This window comes from Neolamprologus multifasciatus, chromosome 11, assembly GCF_963576455.1.
Source record: "Neolamprologus multifasciatus chromosome 11, fNeoMul1.2, whole genome shotgun sequence".
In the NCBI taxonomy this organism is placed as follows: Eukaryota; Metazoa; Chordata; class Actinopteri; order Cichliformes; family Cichlidae; genus Neolamprologus; species Neolamprologus multifasciatus.
In genome coordinates, this window is record NC_140449.1 from 18553081 (window position 1) to 18575931 (window position 22851).

Consider the following 22851-nt stretch of genomic DNA (forward strand, 5'->3'; position numbering starts at 1 on the left):
TCAATCCAATAGAACATTTGTGGGATGCGGTGGAAATGAAGAGTCACATTATGGATGTGGAGCTGACAAATCTGCAGCAGCTGTGTGATGTTATCGTGTAATATGTCCCAAAATCTCTGAAGAATGTTTCCAGCACCTCGATTAATCTATGCCATGAAGAATTAAGGCAGGTTTGAAGGCAAAGGGAGTCCAAATCAATACTGGTAAGGTGTAACTAATAAAGTGTCCATGAGTGTATAAGAGAAAAACAGTATTTTCAAAAATATATTACTTATAAATCTGGTATCAAATCTTTATTTGACACTTTCATCAAACAGAAATTACATTAAGGATTTTGTGTTCAGCATACCTTCGATCATCAATCAGATTCAAAGAGAAGCTCATCTGCTGAGGAAGAAGTTCAGAAGAGAACTGCATCAAGGCAGATTTACGCTCAGCATCTCTGACTGAACAGCTATCTGTAAATCAACGAGGAGAACTTATTATTTTAAAACCTGATATGGGATGAGCAAATTCTGGGCAACAAAACAACATCTTACCTAGCTTGCGCAGGGTGGGCATGGCATGCACCAAGTAAAGGCGGTACTGTGGATTATTTTTGGCCAGAGGGTTGAGCCTGAGGTCCAACTCTTTTAACAATGGCAGCTTAAACAGTACTTTCACTTCTTCAAGAGAAGGTATGCAGTTATAGTAGAGGATCAGCCTCTGTAGCATTTTTAAATGTTGCACACCCTGAGAACAAACCAATGGAACAGTTAAGATACAGACTCTTATACACTATTGGCCGATATCAGCATAAGAACATGCAGTTTTAGTGTTCAGGGTAATCTTAGGTGTGCTGCAATAGGGTTACATGGGATTTATACTTCAGTGGGTAATTTAAACACTAGCCACAACCCCCCCTGGAACCTTATGCTGCAGCTTCCCTAGAAATGTAACTACATGTTAGGCCAACACAGACTGCATCTACTGTGATTAGCCATCATTATGAGGACTCACAAATGTCTTCAAATTCCTAGAGGGAGATTGCTCAAACTATCAAATAGTTTATACACCACTACTGCACTTAATCATTTATAATTATTAAACTCTTACTCTTTCTTCAGTAGTAGTATAAATTGTGAATTCCATAAAAAAAAACTATCTAAAACTAACCTCAACTGAAACGAGTGCATTACAGGAGAGATCCAGAGATTTCAGACGGATAAAGTTACTCAGACCATTTCCCAGGTGTCTGATCTTCTCCTCATATGTCCCCGGAAGGCTCAATGTCCGCACGTCGCCTATTTAAACAAAATTAAAAAAGTAATAACTTTAAGATGTCATGGTGATGTGGTCTGGAGCAGGAAGCATTTATTGCTACGCTAGCTCTCGTTAGCTTATCTACTGATGCTCTGGCCTGGCAGAGTATCTAGCCACAGTACTTTCCAACAGCAAATGTCTGATGTCCCTGTCTCACCCTTAAAGTTAGCTGCTGATTACTCCTACATAGTGTGTATATTAGCTTGGATTTAAAGTTACCGAGACACGGGTGTTTTAGCCTTAATCTTTCACGTATCCACTGCTCTGTTAGTGTTGTCGAACGCTTCGCCGCCATACTTTTCGAAGTTTTGCTGCTTTCACGGCCTGAAAAATAAATACCGTCCTTCCTGTTTCACTTTTGTTACTGGAGGTTTTATACAAACCGTGAAGTATGTTCATTAAGGTTCCACTACTTCTTGTTATTTGCTAAAGTTGTTAGACTTCAGTTTATTGAGAGTTTGAGTGTACATATTCAAATATAACTTTGAAAATGCAGGTTAATATTTTTTAGTTCAACCAAACATATTCAGCTAATTAATGAGAGCTTTCAGATTTTTTGAAAACAAAATTGCATTGTTTCAGATATCTGTATAAGACACGGGCTCAAAAAAAGATGAGAAATAAGCAAGTAATCCGTAAAGCATTTCAAACCTGGTGGTCATTTTGGTTAGAACAGTTGCAGGGTTTACGAATGGCCAAGAATGCACCATTTTGCGCCTGCGCATTGCCAAATCCTTGCTTGTCACGTGTCAAAACAAACGGTCGCTGTTCCTGCTACAATTGTGGTTCCTATCTAGGGTTTGGTGCTGATTGTTTTCTCTGTTTGTCAGTGAAATTTTTGAAATTTTGACACCGTCTCCAGTTTTAATAGCTAACTAAAAACACACCGATTAAGACTTTTCCTGGTGTTCTCTAGCCGTGTCTCTCAGGATCAATGGCGTCCTATCTAACAGAGTGGGTCACGTCATGTTTCAACATAATTTTGACAGCCACTGCACTCTACTCCTCTTACAAACTATTTAAGGTGGGTATCACTCAATGTAGTATCTGTGTGTGGACATTTATTTGTAGTAAATGAGTAGTTTTTGCTTTTAATAAATGATAGTAAACTTAATATCCTTGGGTTTGGCCTTCTTTCCTCAGCTATTTCCCTTTATTTTTAGTTTTTTCTTTTTTTTTTCCTTTTTCTTTTGCATCTAACTTTTAGCAGTAAACCGTAAATCTTTCACTTGACATTTGTGAATCTATCTATCTATCCAGCCAGTATCAAACTTGGTCATTCTCTCTCTGCAGGTCCACAGAGCACCTTCAGTAGGCTTCTTTCTGCTTGGGATCTCTGCAGCAATTTCCATCTTGCATCCCTCCAGCCCGTACCTAACTTCCCTGCAGAGAGAAGCAGAATGGGCTGCTGAGGTGCTGGCTCCAGTGTTGGTCTCCTTTGATTTCCTTTGGCTCAGTCAGGACCATAACACAGCACAGATTCTCCTCTGTGGTTCTTGCCTGCTGCTCGGACTCTCTGACTGGCTCTCAGCAGATACTCTCACAATTATGACTCGCTGTCTGGGCTTATCATCCCTCTCCTGCTGCCTGATGGTGTGTTTGTTTGCTGGTAATGCTTCAGGGGCCTTTGGGAGCATGGCCCTCAGCCTCCCCTTACTGCTGACTCAGAGGTTTGGAACAAAAACTTTTGCTCCTCTGCTTTTTCCAGCTGCTACAGAAGGACTGATGAAGTGTATTTTAAAGGGGTCACTGTTGATAGGCTGTTGGGTATCAACTCATGCTCTTGGCAAGTTTCTGTTTGATGTGACTGACCAAGCTGTCTATTTAAGTTCATAGAAATCTCTGAGATGTAGGTATCTATGACTGTGACAGATGTGACTGACAAACTAGAAAAATGCAGAAATCTAATATGCCTATTAATGTGTCAATATAATAAATAATAGCTCCAGTAATAGCTGGTTCAGATTTCTCAAGGATTTGACATTTATCTTTTTCCTGCATCATCATGCAACATTTTTATGGCTCATAATGAGCTTTTGGGGAGTAAACGAAACATGGCAGTAAGCATGTATGTAGTAAAGACAGTGAGTCTGTGTTACTTTATTTAAGGGAAATCTATGCACACTGCCTTTTGATAAAAACAAACATTATACTTGTTTAAATTTATCCCAAGTTAAAAGAACTGGTTAAAAAAATCCTGTGTTGAAGGTATGGGGGTTTGTTGTGGGCTTGTCTCATATCTCTACCATTTGCCTCCTTGTCTCCTCTGACCTTTGTCTACCTGCTCTGTAAGACGCATACTGTTTCTATGTGTGATGATGTCCTCACCTCACTAGGAGAGGAATCAAGGATGTAAGAAATAAGTTTGTGGGTGGGGGTGGAGGGTTGTTGAGGGCGGTACCATAAAGGGAAACATGATTTATGAATTTGAAACGTATCTATTAAAAAACCCAAGAAACTGAAGGTGCCAGCTGAGGGTGTGGGAAGCTGAAACTTTTAATAGGATTTAAAAATTGGATTTTAGGGTGACTGGGATTTCCTATTCCTATTTCCTATAAAAATAAATAACCGATATAGGGGGGTTCATGGAAAAGCATCAAGATTTGTGGTTCATCATATAGTAAAGGATAGCATAGTTTTAAACAGGGAAGACTATAAACAGTAATTTAGAAGAATTTCCAAACATTAAAGAAATATTTCTGGATGAAATTAAAGATGGGAAAATTTTCCAGCATGAAAGTACCACAGCATGAATATTACAATAGTCATTTTTGTAATGCTTGTTTTTGCTTGCCTCTGCATTTTCTGGAAAATACAGCAAAACCAAGAGACCATGACTAAAGATACCCTTTTTGTAGAAGTCTACTTAACATATGTTGTGTTTGACTATTCTAAAGATGTCATTTGTATATTTGAACTTCCTGCATGAATTTCCTTTTTAGCAGTGTTCTTCCATCTTCCGGCTCTTCTAACAGTTTTAATGTTGTGGTTTCCAGCTGCCTCAGAGTCTGGGTGATATTTGTTCTGCAGACTCAGCACAATGTCTGTTTAAGAAAAAAAAATCTGCAGTGGTCGAAGGTTTTGGCCCAGCCCTTACCTCATCACAACTGTTTGATTCTTATCAGTTCATTTAAACAAGGAAAAAAAACGTTCTTGGTTTGTATCAGCTGTCTTGGTACTTGAAACAACCTGGCCTGTTTAAACCACCCTCGTTTCACTGTGTCCCATGTCATTTACATTGACCTTGTGAGATATTGATATTCTTTACAGTCAGTTGTAGTGGACGCTGCAGAGGCTCCCTAAAGATTTCAGGGGAGTGAGCAGCTTCCTCAGCAGTTTTTTTTTTTTTTCCTTTTTGCAGTATATGTGCAAGCATCTGTGTCTTTCTCTGGGACTGCCTATGTCAGTCTTCAGGGAAAAGATGAACACTGATGCTTTTTACCATTTTTGCGGGAAGTCCAAAATGTTATGGTAATTGTTGCCTTTTAAAGTGTTAGTTTTCTATTTTTTGACCATTTAGAAGTTTGACATTTTGTATTTAACTTGTTAAATAAACAAACATGTAAAACCTGACAGCCGTCTCACTGTTGTGCTATCTATCATTGTTAAACCACTTTTTTACTCCTTGAAACCATTCTGATGTTTTCAGATGCATGAAGCTGCAGCTTCTGATTTTTCCGAGCACCTTTTATGGTCACTGTCACCCCTGACTGCAACTGCTGGCATCAAACCTACAACCTCAATCTGTCTCCATGACTGCCTGTATCTGTCACTTCACCACTGCAGCGCATCGGGAAACTGCACTGAGCATGCTCGCTGCAGATGCAGCCTGTAGATGGAGCAAAGGGGAGGAGAGGACGGTTGGGAAGGAGGCACAGAGGAGCTGCACACAGCTGTGAGATGCTGTTGCAGCTCTGAGAACAAGAGCTGCATGGGAAGAGTCATCACTGGGAATACAGATGGAAGCTGAAAGTGGAATAGGAATGATTGGAATGTCGGAGAGTCGACACCAAAGAGGAGAATTCATTTGATAAGGTAAAGAAGTCGAAGGGTTATTGTGATGGAACAGAGTGATTGTTACAATAGAAACAATGTTTCACCTCTGTAGAAGTCATTGTGTATTTGCACTAGATTTTGTTATTATGTAACCTTTAACAATCATTGATATTAAATGTTTTGTTAGTACAAGAGTACAAAAATAAAATTCTGCTTTTCTCCACCTTTGCAAAGATGCGTGCTATTAATGAGCTCATTTGTCATCTATAGAGACTCTTGGGCAGCGTGGAGATGTATGCCTTTTACTCCCTTTTGGTCTACATCTTCTACACTGTCTTTAAGAAGGAGGAGGAGGAGGAGGAAGCCTTGGAAGGGGCGTGTGGAGATTTCCCAGATGTACGTCTAGCCATATTATGTCCAGCCTCGGGGGTTCTCTATTGAAATAAATAAATGAGGGGAACATGCAGGCCATAAGCTCACTAACAAAGGATGTATACAATGCTGCTGTATGCATGTCTATTTTACTGTGTTACTGACTCTTATATATGATGCTGTGCTCAGGAGCCAGGACCTGTTTCCATGGAAACAGGGAGCAGGAGGAGAGATGGCCACACCTCCAAAGTGGGAAAAAAAGCTTGTGCTCGCTTTAGTGAATCAAGTGGGTGCTCAAATAGTCTTTCAGGGCATTTTTAACCATAAAATGAAAGTATTTAGGAATAACACTTTTATTTTTGTCTACAAGAGATCAATAAGTACATACATTCCTTGACTCTATTGCTTGTGTGATGCAATGTCATCCAGGCAGCAGCAGTGACACAGATGAAATGAGCAATGAAGATGAGGAAGACGCCCCTGACATCCCAGCTTGCACTCCTCTGGCCGCTTTTCTATCTTTCAAGCAGGATGCTGAGAAGAGAAGAGCTTCCCAGGTTCAGCTCGAAACAACAGGAAAGGTAACAAGTGTCCAACTGATGTAGGACAGAATAACACGAGCTCAATTTCCCCAAACCGGGGCACTCTGCACATTATTAAGCTTTATGTGCGTGTGTTTGTGTGTGCTCTTTGCTGCATAGTTGGCAGAGTCTCCCCTGGTGGCAGTGATGTCCCACTTGCTGAGTTTTCTGGAGCAGTACTCCCATTTCCAGCAACTGCAGCAGCAGGCTGACCAGTACCGGGTCCAGCTGAAGAGGCACCGAGTCCAGCACCGCCGCCAGATGAAGGCTCTCCGAGCCTCCTACCGCCAGCGTCTCCGGGACAAGAACAGCATCATCAGCAGTCTGGAAGAGGCCATCAGCCAGCAACAGTGCCCCAGTCCACTGAGCGAGGGTGAGAGAGCTGGGATGAGGTTGGAGAAAAGGAGGAGATGTGATAGAGGGGGGAGGGAAGGAGTGATGGGGGAAGGGAAAATAAGGGGAACGTGAGATTGCGGTGTATTGTCATGGAGTGTGTGAGACAAAAATGAGGAAAAGGTCAAGGGGCTGTTTCAATAAACCCATCCACTCAGCTGGTGGGAAAAGAGGTGGTGAAAATTGCACATGTCTGAAGGTAGATTTATGAGATTCCAGAGTGGGTAGTTGGAGGAAGATGAATTAGCAGGACAATGAATGAAAATGAATGCACTGGGTTCTGTATTTTAAATGAGACAGGACTCATGTTCTCTCTGTTACAGTGGAGAAAATTCTACAATATTCCATTACTGCTTAAAAAACGTGAAGAGCATTGAGAACGAGAGATTTAAAGCATGATGACTAAGTGTTTTGGTTCATTGTCATGGGGTATTATGTAGTTCAACTACATTTAATGTGGGTGTGTGCCTTTTAAGTTGTCCACCTACCCAGCTTTAGAAAAGAGTCTGATTTTATCTAACTGGAAACACAAAGTACATGCGAGGCAGCACTTTTGTAGAAAAACAGGTTAATCAGATTTATTAGGATGCAAGATGTTTGGCAGTAATGATGTCACAGAAGCCAGACAAACACTGTACAGCTGCAACTGACCGCAGAGCTTTAGATGTTTGTATCTGATGTGCTTCAGATTTGACCAGATGGCTCTTTGACATCGTAGCAGTGTATTCTCTCCCTTGGTGTTGTGCATATGGTCAGGTTGTTAACAGCTCTGTGAAACTGTAGATCTCAAGCTCACTTATATAGCCTCAGAGGAATACCTCAATATGCATGATAACCCAAACCAGATTATAAGCATCTCTATAAGTAGACGTGTTTAAGGCCTTGAGTGCTGGCTCTGTAGTTTCTGCATAAAGATACGTGAGTATGCGGTGAGACTTTGTGGTACTTGTGTAGCGACTCAGTGACTCTTTTTCATGAATAAAACAGGGCTGTTAGTGCTGTTTTATTTCCTGCAAATGCACTTACAAGGTCGGGCACATGCTAGGCAGCACGTGTAAACGTGTTGGACTAATAATAGCCCAAGGCCTACGTCCCAGGGTTACAAGTCTGTCTGGTTTGTTTGTTTAGTGTCATGCAGGACTGGTTCTGTGCCTCTTGGGTGTGCAGCAGGTAAACCACTTTGTATCTTTGTCTGTGATCTTTCATTCAGTATTTAAACCGAATGGTTTGCCCTGCATGCAGATGACATTTATCAGAGTTTAACATACATTTTCATGCACCATTTCAAGCTGCCGTCTTAAAATTGACATCGTTACATTAGTACCTCTGCAGACTCAAGTGCTTGCCAACACATTTACGCCTGCACCACTGATTCACAGCTGTGCCCTTGTCTCCTTTTTGTTTTTCAATATCTTGCACCACCACCTCTTTTTGATACAGCAATGAAATCTGACATAACGCGTTGATAAAATTAGCAAAGAGCCCAGCAGTGAAAATTAGACGTGACAGAACCCGATGAATCATTGAGGAGGAAAGCGATTAAAAGCTGTCGGGCATGCAGCTCAGGTTCTTGTTGGACAATAGGCTCCTTTTTTATAGGTTGTTGCATTTTTCACATGGTGGGTGAGGGAGCTTTCAGCACACTTTTCATTTTCATTAATATTACAGTCACTTGGAAGCTTTTAGGTGCACTGTAGAAGTGGTATTAAATTAAAATTACTGCATTTAAAAAAGAAAACGAGTGAGTGGAAGTTCAGATGTTATTGATTCTGACTATTTGTGACTGGCATAACATTAATATTTTTACAAAGACCTAGTTTGCACTCAGGCTGATGATTATAATGGATGTTATTTGTGTCCACCAGGTGAGTCTAGTAGTGATGAAGGGGCACAAGCTGGGGTTCACAGGCTGGTGCAGTCCCTGCACGGCCTGCAGGGTGAGAGGAGTAGGCTGAGAGGAGAACTCCGTCTGCTGCACTCCCAGCTGGAGCAGAAGGAAAGGGACAGACACTCTCGAATACAAACCTTTCAACAGCAGGTAGACCACTCCTTACTAGTTAGCTCCTAGGCTAGACCAATTTAAGCAAGAAAAAATGCCACCTGAAATCCAAAGTTGCTCTTTAAGTTTCAGTGAGTTTTTAGATTTTGTTTTATTATGAATGCATGTATATAGTGAAAAAGGCTAATCCAGTTAAAGCACAAACATATCCTCTTGGGTGTTACGCTGTCTTTCTGTTATCTATTCTATGCTGCCTTTCTGGAAGGTCTCTCAAAATATATCACAAAATATAAAAAGTAAAAAATATGTGCACATAAATCATCAGCTTCACATTATGTTACATGCAATAAAAATACATTTTAGTTTTAAATGTCTGTAAAAAACACGGTTTTGTAATTTTGCACAGATTGATGAGCTGAAGAGCTGCATCGAGGAGCGTGAGGAGGAGCTGTCAAGACTGAGAACAGCCACTGTAAGAGCTGCACGGTCAAACTATTGATTTAATCATTTCTCAAGTCTTTGTGAGTGTCCACTTCATCAGCTGAGCTGCCACACGACCAAGTTAAAAATAGCCAAGCAGTGGTCTGCTTGACTTGTACAAAACCTTAACTAGAAATTACTTTAAAAAAAAAAACATTGACCTAAATGTATACATATACTAAATAGACATTTATCAGAAAAAGATCATTTTTTTCTGATAAATGATGGGATTCTTTCTGTTAATATGTTGGTCCTCAGCCTTATGTTTCATGTCCTCAGGGGGCTACAGACTCGGAGAAGCGGGTCCTGTGTCTGTCAGCAGAGAATGAGAGTCTGAAACAGAGCCTGAGCGTAACTCAAGGCCTCCTGCAGCAGCTCTCAACCATCCCCTCCCAGTCGAGCACCATGCTCATCAAGGTGAGAGGGACCAGCGCAGCTGAGTGCTCACAGACATTCAGTTTAGGCCTTCTTACACTTGTAATCTACTTTGCTTTAGGAAAATGAGAACCTCCGTGGCAGAGTGCAGCAGCTGGAGCTCTCCCTACAGCAGCGTGCTGAGCAGCTGTCGCAAATGGAGCGACGGAGTGAACAAAGCGAGTGGAGAAGAGGCGAGGAGCTGAGAAAGAGAGAGGACAGAGTGAGAGACCTACAGCTGGAGTTGGATAGAGAGCGAGGCAAGGAGCCCGTTATTAAGGTAAATCTTATTTTGGAGAATTTTTAAAATGGATTTGAACAGTGGCCATAAACTTTTCAAGATGATGAAGAAAATGACAGAAATGCTTTGTGACTGATTTCGTAATTATATTGTTGAGTAGAAACACACATATAAAGAATGAATAATGTAGATAATTTGATTTGGGTATACTGACAATATCTTTTCATATGATTTTAGAAAAAATGCCCCTAACTAGATGTATCTTCTTTGCCAGTATGTCACGCAGACTGTGGAGGTGGAATCTCCAGCCACAGTAAAGCAGCTAACCAAAGCCAGACAGAGGAATGAGTTGTTGTCTGAAAGGCTGTCCGGTCAGAATGAGCGGTGCAAACAGCTGGAGGAACAGATCAGGAAGTCAGACGAATACAGCTGTAATCTGCAACACAAGGTGACGAACATTGGCAGTACCATTTGCACAAGTAGGGACAATGTGCTCCACCAGTGTTTGAGCTTTTGTCACAGGCAGCAGCAAATAAAGAAATGAATTACCTTTGTTAGCTGTTGGGTAGAAGAAGTTCCAAAAAAGAGGTATAAATCAAAAAACACCCTGTTTAGTTAACACATCATCACAGGATAGATAATCAAAGTCAGAGGGAGGATGTTTCTGTGTTGCTGCTGGAAATTCAGTTTCATTGACAGATGAACTGATTGCAGAGCAGAATCTGCACATACTGCAGCAGTCGAGCTCACAAACTGACAAGCTGCTCTGCTGAACCTCTTACAGATTGCGGCGTATGAACGAGAAATCAGTAAACTGAAAGAGGAGCTGCTGAAAGAGATCGGCCACTTGGAGGAGAGGAAGGAGGAGGCTGTGAAGGCTGCTGCAAACTGCTCAGCAGAACACTTTCAGAGCCTGCAGGACCAATTCTTCAGTGAGTAACTGAACCTCCAGGAAAAGAACTCTTGGTTTCTCCAAGAGGAATTGAAATAAAAAAGCAACTGGATTTGAACAAACTGGATTTTTTTGCCTTTTGTCAGGCTTGCAGAAGCGTATGACATCACTTCCTCCAACTTTACGCTCCATGAAGACAGACTACGCCAGCCTGAGGAGCCAGGTTCGAAATTTCTCAGAGTTTTATGGAGCAGCTATCAGCGAAGCAAAAAAACAGGTATGTGGTGCCTTGAGAACTACGTTTAATAAATTTGCCTATCTGACCAAATCAAAAAGTTTCATGATGGAGGGTTTCTGTTTTGTTTTTTTTGTCTTTTGATGTTGCAGATTTCAGCTGCTATTAGTGAGATATCTGAAGCCAACAAAGATCTCCTGGAGAAATACAGGAAAGAAGTCGCACTGCGCAGGAAGTATCACGAGCAGCTGGTGGAGCTTAAAGGTATAACACTGAAAGGTTCAAACTGGCCGCACCAAGTAAAATCAGCATCACTGAGCGAGCTCCCTGTTTGCAGGCAACATTCGCGTGCTGTGTCGCGTGAAGCCAGTGCTAAAGGAGGACCAGCACGAGGAGGGCCACTCGGTGGTCGTGACGACGGACCCCAACAACGAGTCCTCGCTCACGGTGCTGAACAAAGGAAAGGCTCGCATCTTTGAAATGGACAAAGTCTTCCACCCACAGTCCACACAGGAAGAGGTAATAAAGATGACACATGTGAAGGAAGTATTATTGTACAGCGGGAAGACCGCTAACCTTTATTTTGGTTTCCTCAGGTCTTCCAGGAGATTGAACCTCTTGTGACGTCCTGCATCGATGGATACCACGTCTGCATATTTGCTTACGGACAGACGGGCTCTGGAAAAACCTACACTATGGAGGTAAAACACTGATTACTGTACGTGCTACTCATAATAGACATTTAGAGGTTTAATATACAAGCTAAGTACCCTTTTTATTTCCAGGGTACTGTGGAAAACCCAGGTATCAACCAGCGAGCACTGAAACATCTCTTCAGTGAGATTGAGGAGAGGAAGGACATGTGGTCTTACAGTGTCACAGTCAGCTCTGTGGAGATCTACAATGAGGTGCTAAGGTACAGCTTTCTTCCTTTTTTTCTTTCGATTGAGCTTTACCTAAATAATAACTACCACTTGTAGATGTGGCTACTTGTATGTTGTATTTTAGAGACCTGCTGAGTAAAGATGGAGAGAAACTGGACATAAAGATCAACCCGGATGGAACAGGACAGCTGCACGTGCCGGGCCTCAGGGTCATCGAAGTAAAGAGCTTTCAGCACATCAAAAAGGTAAAAAAATGTTTGCTTCTCTTCTTCTTATTTGTTTTCAAACACCCACACAGATACAATTTTTTGAATTATGATTCAGCATTAGAAAAATTATTACACTTATGCTAATTGATTGTGTGTTAATCCAGATTCTAGCAACTGCCCGAAGGAACAGGATTACCTTTGGCACTCAGATGAACCAGCACAGCTCCCGCTCCCATGCCCTGCTTTGTATCACTGTTCAGGGCACTGACCTCGCCACTGGTTCCAAAACCACAGGTCAGCTATTAATGCATTTCTGGTTCAAGAAGGAACGTTTACACAGGGGTGTCAAACATAAGGTGCGGGGGTCAGAATCAGCACATCAAAAACTCCAATCCAGCCCGCTGGACGGCTTTGGAAAATATAAAGGAGGGAATACATTTTTGGACTTTTACCTGTATGTTTTTTCAAGTCCACCCCCACAGCCATTTATGCTATTTTATGTTTACTATTTTATGTGAGCTACCAGAAGTCTTTCTGTAATTTTACACATTTGTCATGTAGAAAAATCTTTATCTTGTAGATGTGTTAGTGAAATTTCACTTCCTTTATTTTACTTTTAGATATCTCAGGAATTAAATGTGTAATTAAACATCTTTACTCTGACAGAAAATGGAGTTTTGACTCGTCCAAGCCACTTAATATCACTTATCATGGTTTACAGTCTAATACCTACTTTAAATTTAGGTGAGGGCAGGCTGTGAATTTACCCTTTAAAACTGTTTCTTCACACGGGTATCAGTGTGTAAAGGTTGGGATGAGAAGCAGGGGTTAAGTGTATAAGACAAACATCTGGTATGAGTCTTTGTCGGAATGACTGACTTTATTGCTGACATTACTTTTTCGCTCCCCAGGCAAGTTGAACCTGGTGGACCTGGCTGGCTCGGAGAGGGTTTGGAAGTCCGGTGCAGAGGGAGAGAGGCTGAAAGAGGCCCAGAATATTAACCGCTCTTTGCTGGCACTGGGAGACGTAATTCAGGCACTTAGGGCTCGGCAGACCCACATCCCCTTCAGGAACTCCCGTCTTACTTATTTATTGCAAGACTCCCTGGGAAAGGGCAGCAAGACTGTCATGGTTGTGCAGGTAAGATTACTGCTCCAGTCCTACTTAATACCTGATTTATAAGCCTGTGATCATTTACAGTAAATATAAATTCTTATAAGGAGCATCATTTTTGTTCAAATTGTTTTACTAAAGGTTTCTGCTCTGGAGAGTAATGCGGGAGAGACCTTGTGCTCGCTGAAGTTTGCTCAGAGGGTGTGCAAGGTGGAACTGGGTCCTGCTGCCAGGAAGATTGAATCGGGTGGAGGACAGTGTGACTGACAGCCTTGAACCACTAGCAATGAATGAATCAGTCAGTACCAGCAAATGAAAACTCCACACTATCAACAAGATTACGAGCAATCGTGCTCAAGGGCTAAATCTGCAGGCGTCTACTTGGCACCAAATGCCAGCCCGCAATCAAGGTTAAGTATTGAGGATTTTATTCTCCGCTTTGCCATTTTCTGCTTCTGTTCCCTTTATTATTAAAATCTGCATGCAGGCGTATTTATTCTTCCACTCAGAGTGCCAAAACATCATCTAACTCGTCCCACTGTCAGAACTTTGATGCTTCCTCTGATCACTCTAGCTCAGTTTCTTAAATGTAAAAATCCAGGATCTGTCGTTTCCTGTGATCATCAGTGTTTAGAGCTACAAACCTACTCATACAGGTTTGATAAGCTTCCAGAGCCACAATATCAGTACTTCACTTTTTGCAGTATTAGTCATTCTGTTATCAATGTCTGTAGTTTGTAGGCTTCGTCGCCAATGTGGTATATTTTTGAAGGTTGTAGTGTGTAGGAGAGTCTATTATTCATATCAATGACATTTATGTCACATGTTTGTGTAGTTTTTTTGTGTGAGTTTCAGATGAGCAGTGACTGAATTTCTTTTTAGATCTTTGATAAGAGTTTTGTGTAAAGAGGGAAGCTGTTGGAGGGAGCAGGTCGCCTTGTATTAGACTGGTAATATAATCAGCTGTGCAATATCCTCCTTCTCGAGGACAGTTTGGGCCTATTGAAATCGAAGATGCACTTTATTGTGAAAGCGTAGGAGCATTTCAGTTCAGGTCCGTGCAGTAGTGAATGTTATACCAAAAATACAGCTTATTGTTCATAACTGTTTGTCGTGTTATCACCCACTGATTCAAAACTAACTTTTGAGTCAAATGTAGCAAGACATTAGTGTTGCAGTAACTACCATGAGTGCTTAGGTGTCACTAAATGATGCTTTTCAGAACATTTTCTGAATAAATGTGTATTTAAGAAGTGTTCTTTCTCTTATTTGATGCTCAGTAGCATTTGACATGCCATCTCCATTTGGATTTTCTGTTGTAGCTCTTACATCTCTGGTGAAATGTCGATGGAACACCATTTACGGAGGACCAAGCAATAGGTGCAATGTGAGGCACAGAGCCTCTGTAGTGTAGTTTCTTTTTGCCCATCGATCCATTTCCTTACACTTATCCAATTCAGGCTCAGCAGGGGTGGAGAAAAAAAAAAGTAAAAATATCAAATACAATTGAAATGAACGGATATAAATAAGATGCAAGAGACATATCAATGTCATTTAGATGCTATTATCCAGTTTAAACTTATGTTTTCTATGTTCTATGGAAACATCAGTTTAGGAGATTATGATTTGCAAATCACTGCATTTTGTTTTTATGTTTATATTTACTGTTTTCCTCAGTTTTTTTTAAGGCAGCAAAAATTACAAATGAAATGGACAGCAATTTAAAAAACAATATTTTAATTTTACAAAATATTGGCCGTTACATTAATAATGCATCTCCAAAAAAAACATATACAGAATGTACTACAAGGACAGAAGCTATGACTCGCCTGAAGACCTGACAGGAAACACTGCTTTACTCCCTGCACAATTAAATCATCCACCTCTGTATGCACAACCCAGATGTGACTGCTGCAGTAAATCTTGGGCATTTTCTGTTTAGTCTTTAGTTTTCTGTCACATCTTGGATTCAGTCTGAATCTCCCGCCTCTGCTCCGACGGCTCCAACGGCTCCAGCCAACTCCTCTTCATGACCTCGCAGACGATCGCCTGGAGAGACACACACACAAACACTCAATCTGACTCATTCATTGACCGCATCCTCTGATCATAAGCTTAAGACAATGTTTTCCATCTTCCAGGTAAGATCTTATTTAGCCTTGTAGATCACAGGAGGATAATGATATTTAAAACTAACTTTTAAAGATGTATCTGATATTTTTGATGAAATAACATACAATACAAACCTGTCCCTAATACATATTAAAACAAAACCAGGCTTCCTGTACTTTAGATGCTTTTAAATATAGGTCTTCAGTGATCAGTTACGCGCAATAAAAATATGGGAAATCTCCTACTCGACTTAAACCTGTGATGTATTCTCTCATTTTGCCTATTTTTAGAATCACTCATCAGTTATGATCACCTCTGATGTCATCAGACAGCTTCAAGCCTCCACAGAGTCTGTCAACCACAGAGCAATTAGCCTAATAAATTATGCCCAGCTCAGGCACCGTCATCTCTGTTGCTTCACGAAAATGTAGTGATAAAAGGCAGAAACATAACAGGAAATACTGACGGATGAGCTCAGCGATGGCTCTCTGTGTTCTCCTCTCCAACTTCTCCAGCTTCTTTGCCACATCGCGCTTTAGATCCCTAAATCCAGAATTACAATTTTTAAAAAATCATTAACGAAATATCTTAAAATACATCAAGAGTTCATCATGCACCATACAGCTTGGAAAGCTATTTTGAAAACAGGTCTTACCAGTCTGGTTTTCTTGGGGCAAGGTTGGCTAAATCCTGAAGAAAGAAAAAAAAAAAACTCAACATGGCAGATAAAAATGCTTCAGTGAAGAAAACTCACATTTACACAGGGGTACCCACCACTTCCTCAATGATGGGCTCTGGATTAGCTGCCTCTAACTGATCTTTTACTTTATCTTCCACTGCAAACAATAAATACTTATCATTATATAGCCAACAGGAGTCAAAACTACAATCAGTAAGGCAGCATTGACACCAAAAAGGGTTTTTTAAATGTTTTTTAAAGGTCGCCTATAACTGAAGATTTCTTACCTGATGCTGGTTTGGCTTTAGGCACCTGTCTTTCCTTTAGCTCTTCATCCTCTGGAGCGTAATTCCTCAATTTCAGTTCTCTGTGGGAAAAAAAATCCACTTAATGTGATACTACTATTAGAAGTCTGGATGCTCTTAAAATACTTTTTTCATACCATTAACCCTCACTCTAGACCTCCAGGAGGTGGCAGTGTAGGCAAATATACTCCACCGGAGACTAAAGAGCATAAAAGACCATCTGCAATCCCTACACAGCTGCACATCTAATGTCTAAAGAAGGTTGGGTATAATGTCCCTCTTTATTCCCGTGAACACTTCTGATTAACATGTTCCACCTGCCGCCGGGCAGGAGAGCAGCAAACAGCTGAGGAATTCTTCCCTTGATGTTGAATTATACCGTCTTTCATCACAACTCCACATGGAGGAATTGTTGGCAAGCTTAGCTGACATCTCTGCAGATTAACCGAGGGTCCAGAGGCAGAGGTAAACTACTGTCTGCCCAAGCACCGACCAAGAGAGTTATCAGCTGCTCTGAGCTTAACATGGATTTGTGATGAAGCTTGAGAGCGTACACTCTCGATGCATTCATCAGACTCCTGCTGCTGCCAAAAGACAGACCAATGCCTTGTATGGGTGTGGGCAAAAATGCTAGTCATGTTCTGTGGTTGGACGCCTGAGGTCCACTTTTAATTCACACATCTCTCTTTCTCTACCTCCAGCATATCAGACCTTGAAGGGGCTGTTTTAAGGGGGCACTGTGCTGGTTTGTCCAGCTGATTATTAAAAGGGACTTTTTTTAGCATTAAAACTGCAAACACAACAAATAGAAATAAGACATTCTGTTGCACTTATCTGAAAGGAGCACGGCCTGCTGTTTAAATCGTTGCATCTTTGCAAAAGGCACCCAATGAGAAGAAAGTCAGCTCAGAGTGCACAAAAGTCTAGTATATGGTAAAAAACGACTATTTGAAATAGTTAATCATGCAAAGCTATTGTAGGAGCATCTACAACTAAAAATATGGACCTGGTAATGAGCTTAACATGTCATCTTTATTTAAAACATCGTTACTGCAGTAAAATTTATGTGATATGCAGAGGTATATCGATAAACTGCTCTAAAAGCAAGCAGAGCAGGTTTTCCTAGCAGCCACAATATACTTCAAAGGTTAGTAGAAGCAGTCATTTATCAGTCTTCATCACGTAAAACTGAAAAAAATGCTGAATAGAAATGCTTTCAAAATAATAGCACAACATGTCTTCCTCAGGCATCCTGAAGCTTGGGTTGGAGCTCTTCTGTCACCCCTCATCTTCTGACAGCTTTCTACAATTAACAAGCTATTAAACAGGCACAAACGTAGCCCAAAACATGTTGCTACATGTAAGAAACATGAACACATTTAGCACAATCCTGAACTAAATTATGCATTATACTGTGTTTAAATAATTAACGTATATACGGGGCCAGAGGAAAGGGTGGATAAGTGTCACAACGTCAAGCACAAAGTAATTCTAATCTCTACTGTCTAAGAATGGAGCTAAAGTGGCACGCAAAGTTCCAAAAACACAAAAATAATTCCTGTAGGGAGCAACATCAAGGTAAGTGGGAAGAAAGGAAACATCAGCGTCATCATCTGAGGACCACGTCGTGGGGGTGCTGGAGCCTATCCTAGCCGTCACTGGGATACACCTCGACAGGTCACCTGTCTATCACAGGGATTTTGTGCTATTTTTTTAAGAGCGTTTGTCACAGACAAACTGTGCTGCGACTCGAGGGAATTATAACCCACTAATCTATCAGGAATCCTGCCCCCGCCTCCCTCCAACCCCACACCCCCTTTAGCAGAACAAAAAAACAGGACAAAGAGTTCATGTAAATTTTCGCCCTTCAAAAGCTTTTTGTTCCTGACTGTCTCTTAGTTTTACACTTAAATGTTTACACATTTCCACTTCAAGAACACCGTAGCATCAAAGAGAACCTGTGATAAATTCAGAGCTCTGGTCGAAGTCTGGCTTTCTCAAAATGTTTAGAGTGAACTGTTTTTAAGGAGGAGGTGCAGCAGTGTGTTCAAATGTTTGCACTGATAAAGCTATCTGCTTCATCAAACCCCAGTAAAAATAACTCCAGGCTACCAGAATTCCTTTAATTTAAACGTGAAATTAAAACAAAAAACTAACATGTAACAACAATATTTCCAAGTTCAGATTTCTTAAAACTTGTTTGCCATTTCCAAGAACTCTAAATCTACTTACCTATCTTTAAAAAAAAAAAAAGAAAAGACAGGGAAACACCCTGACACATAACAAGATCTAACAGGAAAAGCTGCTTGGTTTGGTTGGTGCCTTTTGTGGAACAGGCTTGGAGGAATGCATGATATCACACAGGAAGGCTCTTTGCAATCTTAATGAATTAATTTTGACATTTGAAACTGGTGAAGCTCTCACAAATTAAAATTGGAATAACCTTGGGACAAACATTTTGATTGTTTTGTTCCCTCATACATTCGTTTAGTCATTTGATGCCCCATGAAATTTTAATACCAATCCCAAGATACATTACACTGGCACCCTGCTAAAGATGAGTCTCAAATTGAAACATAAAAAAAAAGAAAAAGAAAAAAGCCTCCAGACTGCATTGAGCAATAATAAGCCTTCGTTGCAGACAAATGTCTAATTTAGGCTCTTAACCCTACAGCGAGTTTCTCATTCGCATGAAAGAGATCTGCCCTGTTGGACTGGAGGAAAAACAGAGGCACTCCCTTGGTGCCATCAGTGCAGTCATTAAATATAAACAATGGAAAAAAGGTCCTGTAGGACAGGAAAGATGACTGCTCCTTCCTACAAACAAACGCACATAAGTTGAGTAAGCTGAAGGTTATTTGAGCAGCTACTAGCACAAGGCTGAGATCCAGCTAAGTGTAAATACTGCATTTCACAACTTACACCGAGACATGCATTGGTGTCTAGATAAAGGGCAGATAAATGCTCTGATGATGTACTTGTGAGTCAGTTTCAGTTCCGTTTGCACAGCTTAAAAAGCCTCAGCTAAAGGGGCGAGTAACAGCAATGAGTGGAGACGCAGTGACAAGCTTATGACGAATATTTAAAAGATAACAGGCGTTTTTGTTTTCTGTGGGAGGTGCAGCGAACCAACCTGTGTTTCTCTTGAGTGGCCTCTTCTAATGTGGCTTTTTTGCTCTCTGGCTCCCCATCGTCCTGCTCTCGCCCCTGTAAGGACATCAAAGTTATTAACATTACCGGCATTAATTGTTCATTATTCTTAGAGTACAAACTAGAAAAAAAAACCACTAAATAATTATTGTAATCTGCCCTGAAGAATCATTTTGTAACATATGAAGATCATTTTGTCTTTTATATTATTTACATAAACAAAATGTGTTGGCAGTGGCTGGTGAAAGTGAAGGTATGTATGTGGTCATTTTAGCTCCAGCACCATAGAAAAACATGGTGCTGTTTGCATAGAAAAACAAACTAATATCTGCTTGTTGTCACTCGTCATTTGAGAGTCAAATAATGAATTTACATTTTAAGCTGCATTATTTCTTGACACTGAGCTATTCAGGACAAGTAGTTCATAAACCCTGAGAACTCCATCCATTCTCTTATGCTTATCCTTATCAGGGTTGCGCGGGAGGGCGGTTGGTTGCTGGAGCCTATCCCAACTACAATATGGCAAGAGGCAGGGTGCACCCTGGACAGGTCGCCAGTCTGTCGCAGGGCTAACACATAGAGAAAGACAAACATTCGCACTTACATTTACACCTATGTGTAATTTAAAATCAGCCCCACTAATCCAACTCTGATTACTCATCCTGATCATTTAAAGCTTTGTTTCTAGTCATGATGCATCTGAGATGGTGTCCCACACTAAACCTTTCATTTGTAAACAACAGTGTAAGTGAAGAATGAAACAGGCTTGCAGAAATTCCGAAAGCACAATATTGAACCCATGTCACATCTTGTAACAAAGGATATCAAACCACTCCCAGCTTACATTTTCCTGAAGAGACTTCCTGACCACCTGCTAGAACAATTCAGGGTACTGGCTCATTCTTGAAGCGCAGCAAAAACGGAAAACAACGACACACTGCAGGAATGTCAATGATCATTTATCGGCTGTTGCTAGCAAAACTAGATAACGTTTGCTTAGTGAAAGTTGTGATCCAGCTTCCAAAACAGTAGCTTTCGCATTGAATGGGCCTTCCTGTTGCAAAATGAATTCATAACTAGAATTGAAAATCTGCCATAGTGGCGGGCAATGATTGTGTAACCTTTAAATTGTTCAACACAGACTGCAGCCCTGTGGAGGAGTGACAGAAAAGCTGGTGCAACATCCCCGTCTGAGTCCTGTAGTCCAAGAGCCGAGGTGTGCTGAAGCAAATGCAGCGTCAGTTCTGATTGTACATGATGAAGAACTCATTCTCAAACACATCTAACACACTGCTTAAATTTACTACACAACTGACTTTGATTTATTCTCGGCATATTTAATAAAACTGAGGTACCTGCATACTTTACTCAAAATCCTCCAAATAACAGGGAGTCCGAATTTACCCTACCGTATTTTTTTAACCGAGGTTTCTCCAACTTTCACCATAAATAATGCATTTTTTAACTAGCAAGTTTATTTTTGTTCCATTTACACTGCATCAGTATTGGTAAATGAGAAACAAACAATATCTGAAAACTATTTATTTATACATCTACAGTATAGTGACTTGATAAATGTAGACTATAGTGGCAATCATCATTGTTTTCTTCTTCCTCAGGGTGCTCAACACAAACATACACTAACACTCACCTGATTCACTGATACACTCTACATGTATATACCATTAATTCCGCACTAAAGCTGCTACAGTATTTTTAGTAAATATATTTTCTTTATTTATATAGTTTATCTTATTTTTATCCAAATGCTACTAATCTGCAACTTTACATTTCTATGCGCTATTCTGAGGGAGCTCTGAGCCTAAGAATTTCATTGCCGGTAGTAATGTGGCATTGTTACCTGTATATGACAAATAATCAGAATCAGAATCAGAATGCTTCATTAATCCCGAAGGAAATTAGGGTTACAGCAGGCAGCACGCTAATGGCTTATGCGCACTTACAAAGGAACCTTCTGACCAAACCTGAACTTTGGCTCGATACTGTGGTATCTGACCTCCCAGCCCATTGTTTCTTCAGTGGTGCTAGTTTCAGTCATTATGCAAATGTACTGTTTATAAGATTGGGAAAACCTGCAGTCATCTGAGACTGAAGAAGTCACTTGGATGAGTGATGAAACGTCCAGATGAAAAGAATTAACTTTTGGTGATACTGTGGGACTCATTTCAATTTCTTTATTTACATGAGTGTTTGAGGTTGAAGTTTGTGATGAAGAATATTTATCCATTTATGCTTAATTTCTTTTATTTTATGTATAGTTTAGAAAGATTAGAATGAAAGAGCTGTGGGCAATGTTTTTCAGAAGCGAATACCCACCCACCCAAGTTTTGAGCCACCCTCATGTCTTCATATGTTAATAGGAAAATAAGAAAGCACAGTTTGCACAATTCTAACAGTCTTGAAATTCAATATTTGGTATGACCCCTTTTATTCAACACAGCCTGAGCTCTCTTCGGAAAGCATTCTTGTCATTTCTTTAAGTAGTCTTCAGAAATAGTTCTCCAGGCTTTTTGGAGGACATTTAAAGCTCTGCCTTTTTTTCTGGTTTCTGTCGAGACGATCCCACACTCCTCATGTTGAGATCTGGTCTGACTGACAGTGCTTCATTGTGTGTTTTTCCATCCAGTGATATTTTTAATGCACTGGCAGCTTTTTGAGATCACTGTAGTGCTGAAAAGCAAACCTGTTCCCAATGAGACACTTTCCATGTGATTTTGCATTGGGGAACAAAATGCTACTTTTCCTTTTTCATAACTCCATCAACTTTAACAAGATCCCTAAAACCACTGGCTGAGCTGCAGCGCCAAACCATGACACAGCTTCCACCGTGGAAGCAAAAAGGAGAAATGATAGCCCAAGACTCTTGCACAGTATTGTAAACTGGGTCGTAAATGATCTATAGTCAAACTGACTGTAGTTAATGTACAGCATCTGATGTAGTATCACTGTAACTGCCTTTGAGAAGCGGTTTTAATTTAACTGTCGACGCTAGCAGTGATCTAACATGAAAATAAAACACAACGAGAATGTCACGGTGCAAGAACAATCACATGAGATTAGAATAAATGCAAAACATACCAGTAAAATAACAATTAATTACTAAAACTGTTTACATTTAAATGAATTTATCGAAACTTTGACAGCTCACTAACAAAGCTACGGGCTAAAAATAAGGCTGATTTTACACACGAGTATGCTAATGTTAGCTAAAAGCTAAGTCTGCTAACGGCACCTCAGTGTCAAAATGACGGGGTTTCTGTGGCCTGTGCTACACTTTGCAACATACCGACAACGCCATAAAAGAAACTTACATGAAGCTGTTTCTCTCTTAGCGCCTTTAGCCTCTCCTTCCTCTTTAGAGCCTGCTCCTGAAGCGACCCAACACCTTGCTCCATGTTTTTAGCCACACGCCGCTCGATTCTCTCTGAAATCTACTCATTGTCCTGATCGGACAAAAGAAGTCCATAGAGCA

General features: G+C 40.7%; 4 protein-coding genes across 9 annotated transcripts in view; 2 read left to right on the forward strand and 2 right to left on the reverse strand.

Annotated features, from left to right (window-relative positions):
* The window catches only part of cep72 (centrosomal protein 72), a 6254-nt gene extending 4571 nt beyond the window's left edge, over window positions 1–1683 (reverse strand). The window contains exons 1-4 of one of the 5 annotated variants that reach the window (XM_085176220.1): window positions 1522–1683; window positions 1156–1283; window positions 540–732; window positions 350–458 (exon numbers count right to left, since the gene is read on the reverse strand). In XM_085176220.1, the coding sequence (XP_085032346.1) occupies window positions 350–458; window positions 540–732; window positions 1156–1283; window positions 1522–1597 (506 nt within the window). In that variant the 5' untranslated portion in view covers window positions 1598–1683. Of the gene's footprint in view, window positions 1–349; window positions 459–539; window positions 733–1155; window positions 1284–1459 lie in introns of all 5 variants that reach the window. The other 4 variants (XM_085176218.1, XM_085176219.1, XM_085176221.1 and 1 more) reach the window with 4 other exon arrangements.
* Window positions 1684–1892: 209 nt separating this feature from the next.
* LOC146508182 (transmembrane protein 276-like) lies at window positions 1893–4875 on the forward strand. 2 transcript variants are annotated; one of them, XM_085176230.1, is made up of 3 exons: window positions 1893–2127; window positions 2219–2326; window positions 2596–4875. In XM_085176230.1, exons 2-3 carry the CDS (start codon window positions 2237–2239, stop codon window positions 3136–3138), a joined length of 633 nt encoding a protein of 210 aa, XP_085032356.1. In that variant the 5' UTR covers window positions 1893–2127; window positions 2219–2236; the 3' UTR covers window positions 3139–4875. The 2 variants fall into 2 exon arrangements, with proteins under 2 accessions (XP_085032356.1, XP_085032357.1); XM_085176231.1 differs by having other exon boundaries at window positions 1893–2105.
* A 293-nt stretch (window positions 4876–5168) lies between these two features.
* On the forward strand, window positions 5169–14365 carry LOC146508183 (kinesin-like protein KIFC3). Its single transcript, XM_085176217.1, has 20 exons — window positions 5169–5337; window positions 5569–5694; window positions 5860–5956; window positions 6100–6251; window positions 6372–6624; window positions 8510–8682; window positions 9050–9115; window positions 9403–9540; window positions 9620–9817; window positions 10053–10226; window positions 10563–10710; window positions 10817–10947; window positions 11058–11169; window positions 11243–11424; window positions 11502–11606; window positions 11691–11821; window positions 11914–12034; window positions 12163–12292; window positions 12910–13139; window positions 13254–14365. Exons 2-20 carry the CDS (start codon window positions 5590–5592, stop codon window positions 13377–13379), a joined length of 2772 nt encoding a protein of 923 aa, XP_085032343.1. The 5' UTR covers window positions 5169–5337; window positions 5569–5589; the 3' UTR covers window positions 13380–14365.
* A 467-nt stretch (window positions 14366–14832) lies between these two features.
* On the reverse strand, window positions 14833–22851 carry ccdc12 (coiled-coil domain containing 12). The gene is made up of 7 exons (XM_085176232.1): window positions 22691–22851; window positions 19342–19415; window positions 16191–16270; window positions 15999–16060; window positions 15880–15914; window positions 15691–15767; window positions 14833–15161 (listed from the first exon to the last, which is right to left on the reverse strand). The coding sequence occupies exons 1-7, from the start codon at window positions 22772–22774 to the stop codon at window positions 15082–15084; spliced, it is 492 nt and encodes a 163-aa protein (XP_085032358.1). The 5' UTR covers window positions 22775–22851; the 3' UTR covers window positions 14833–15081.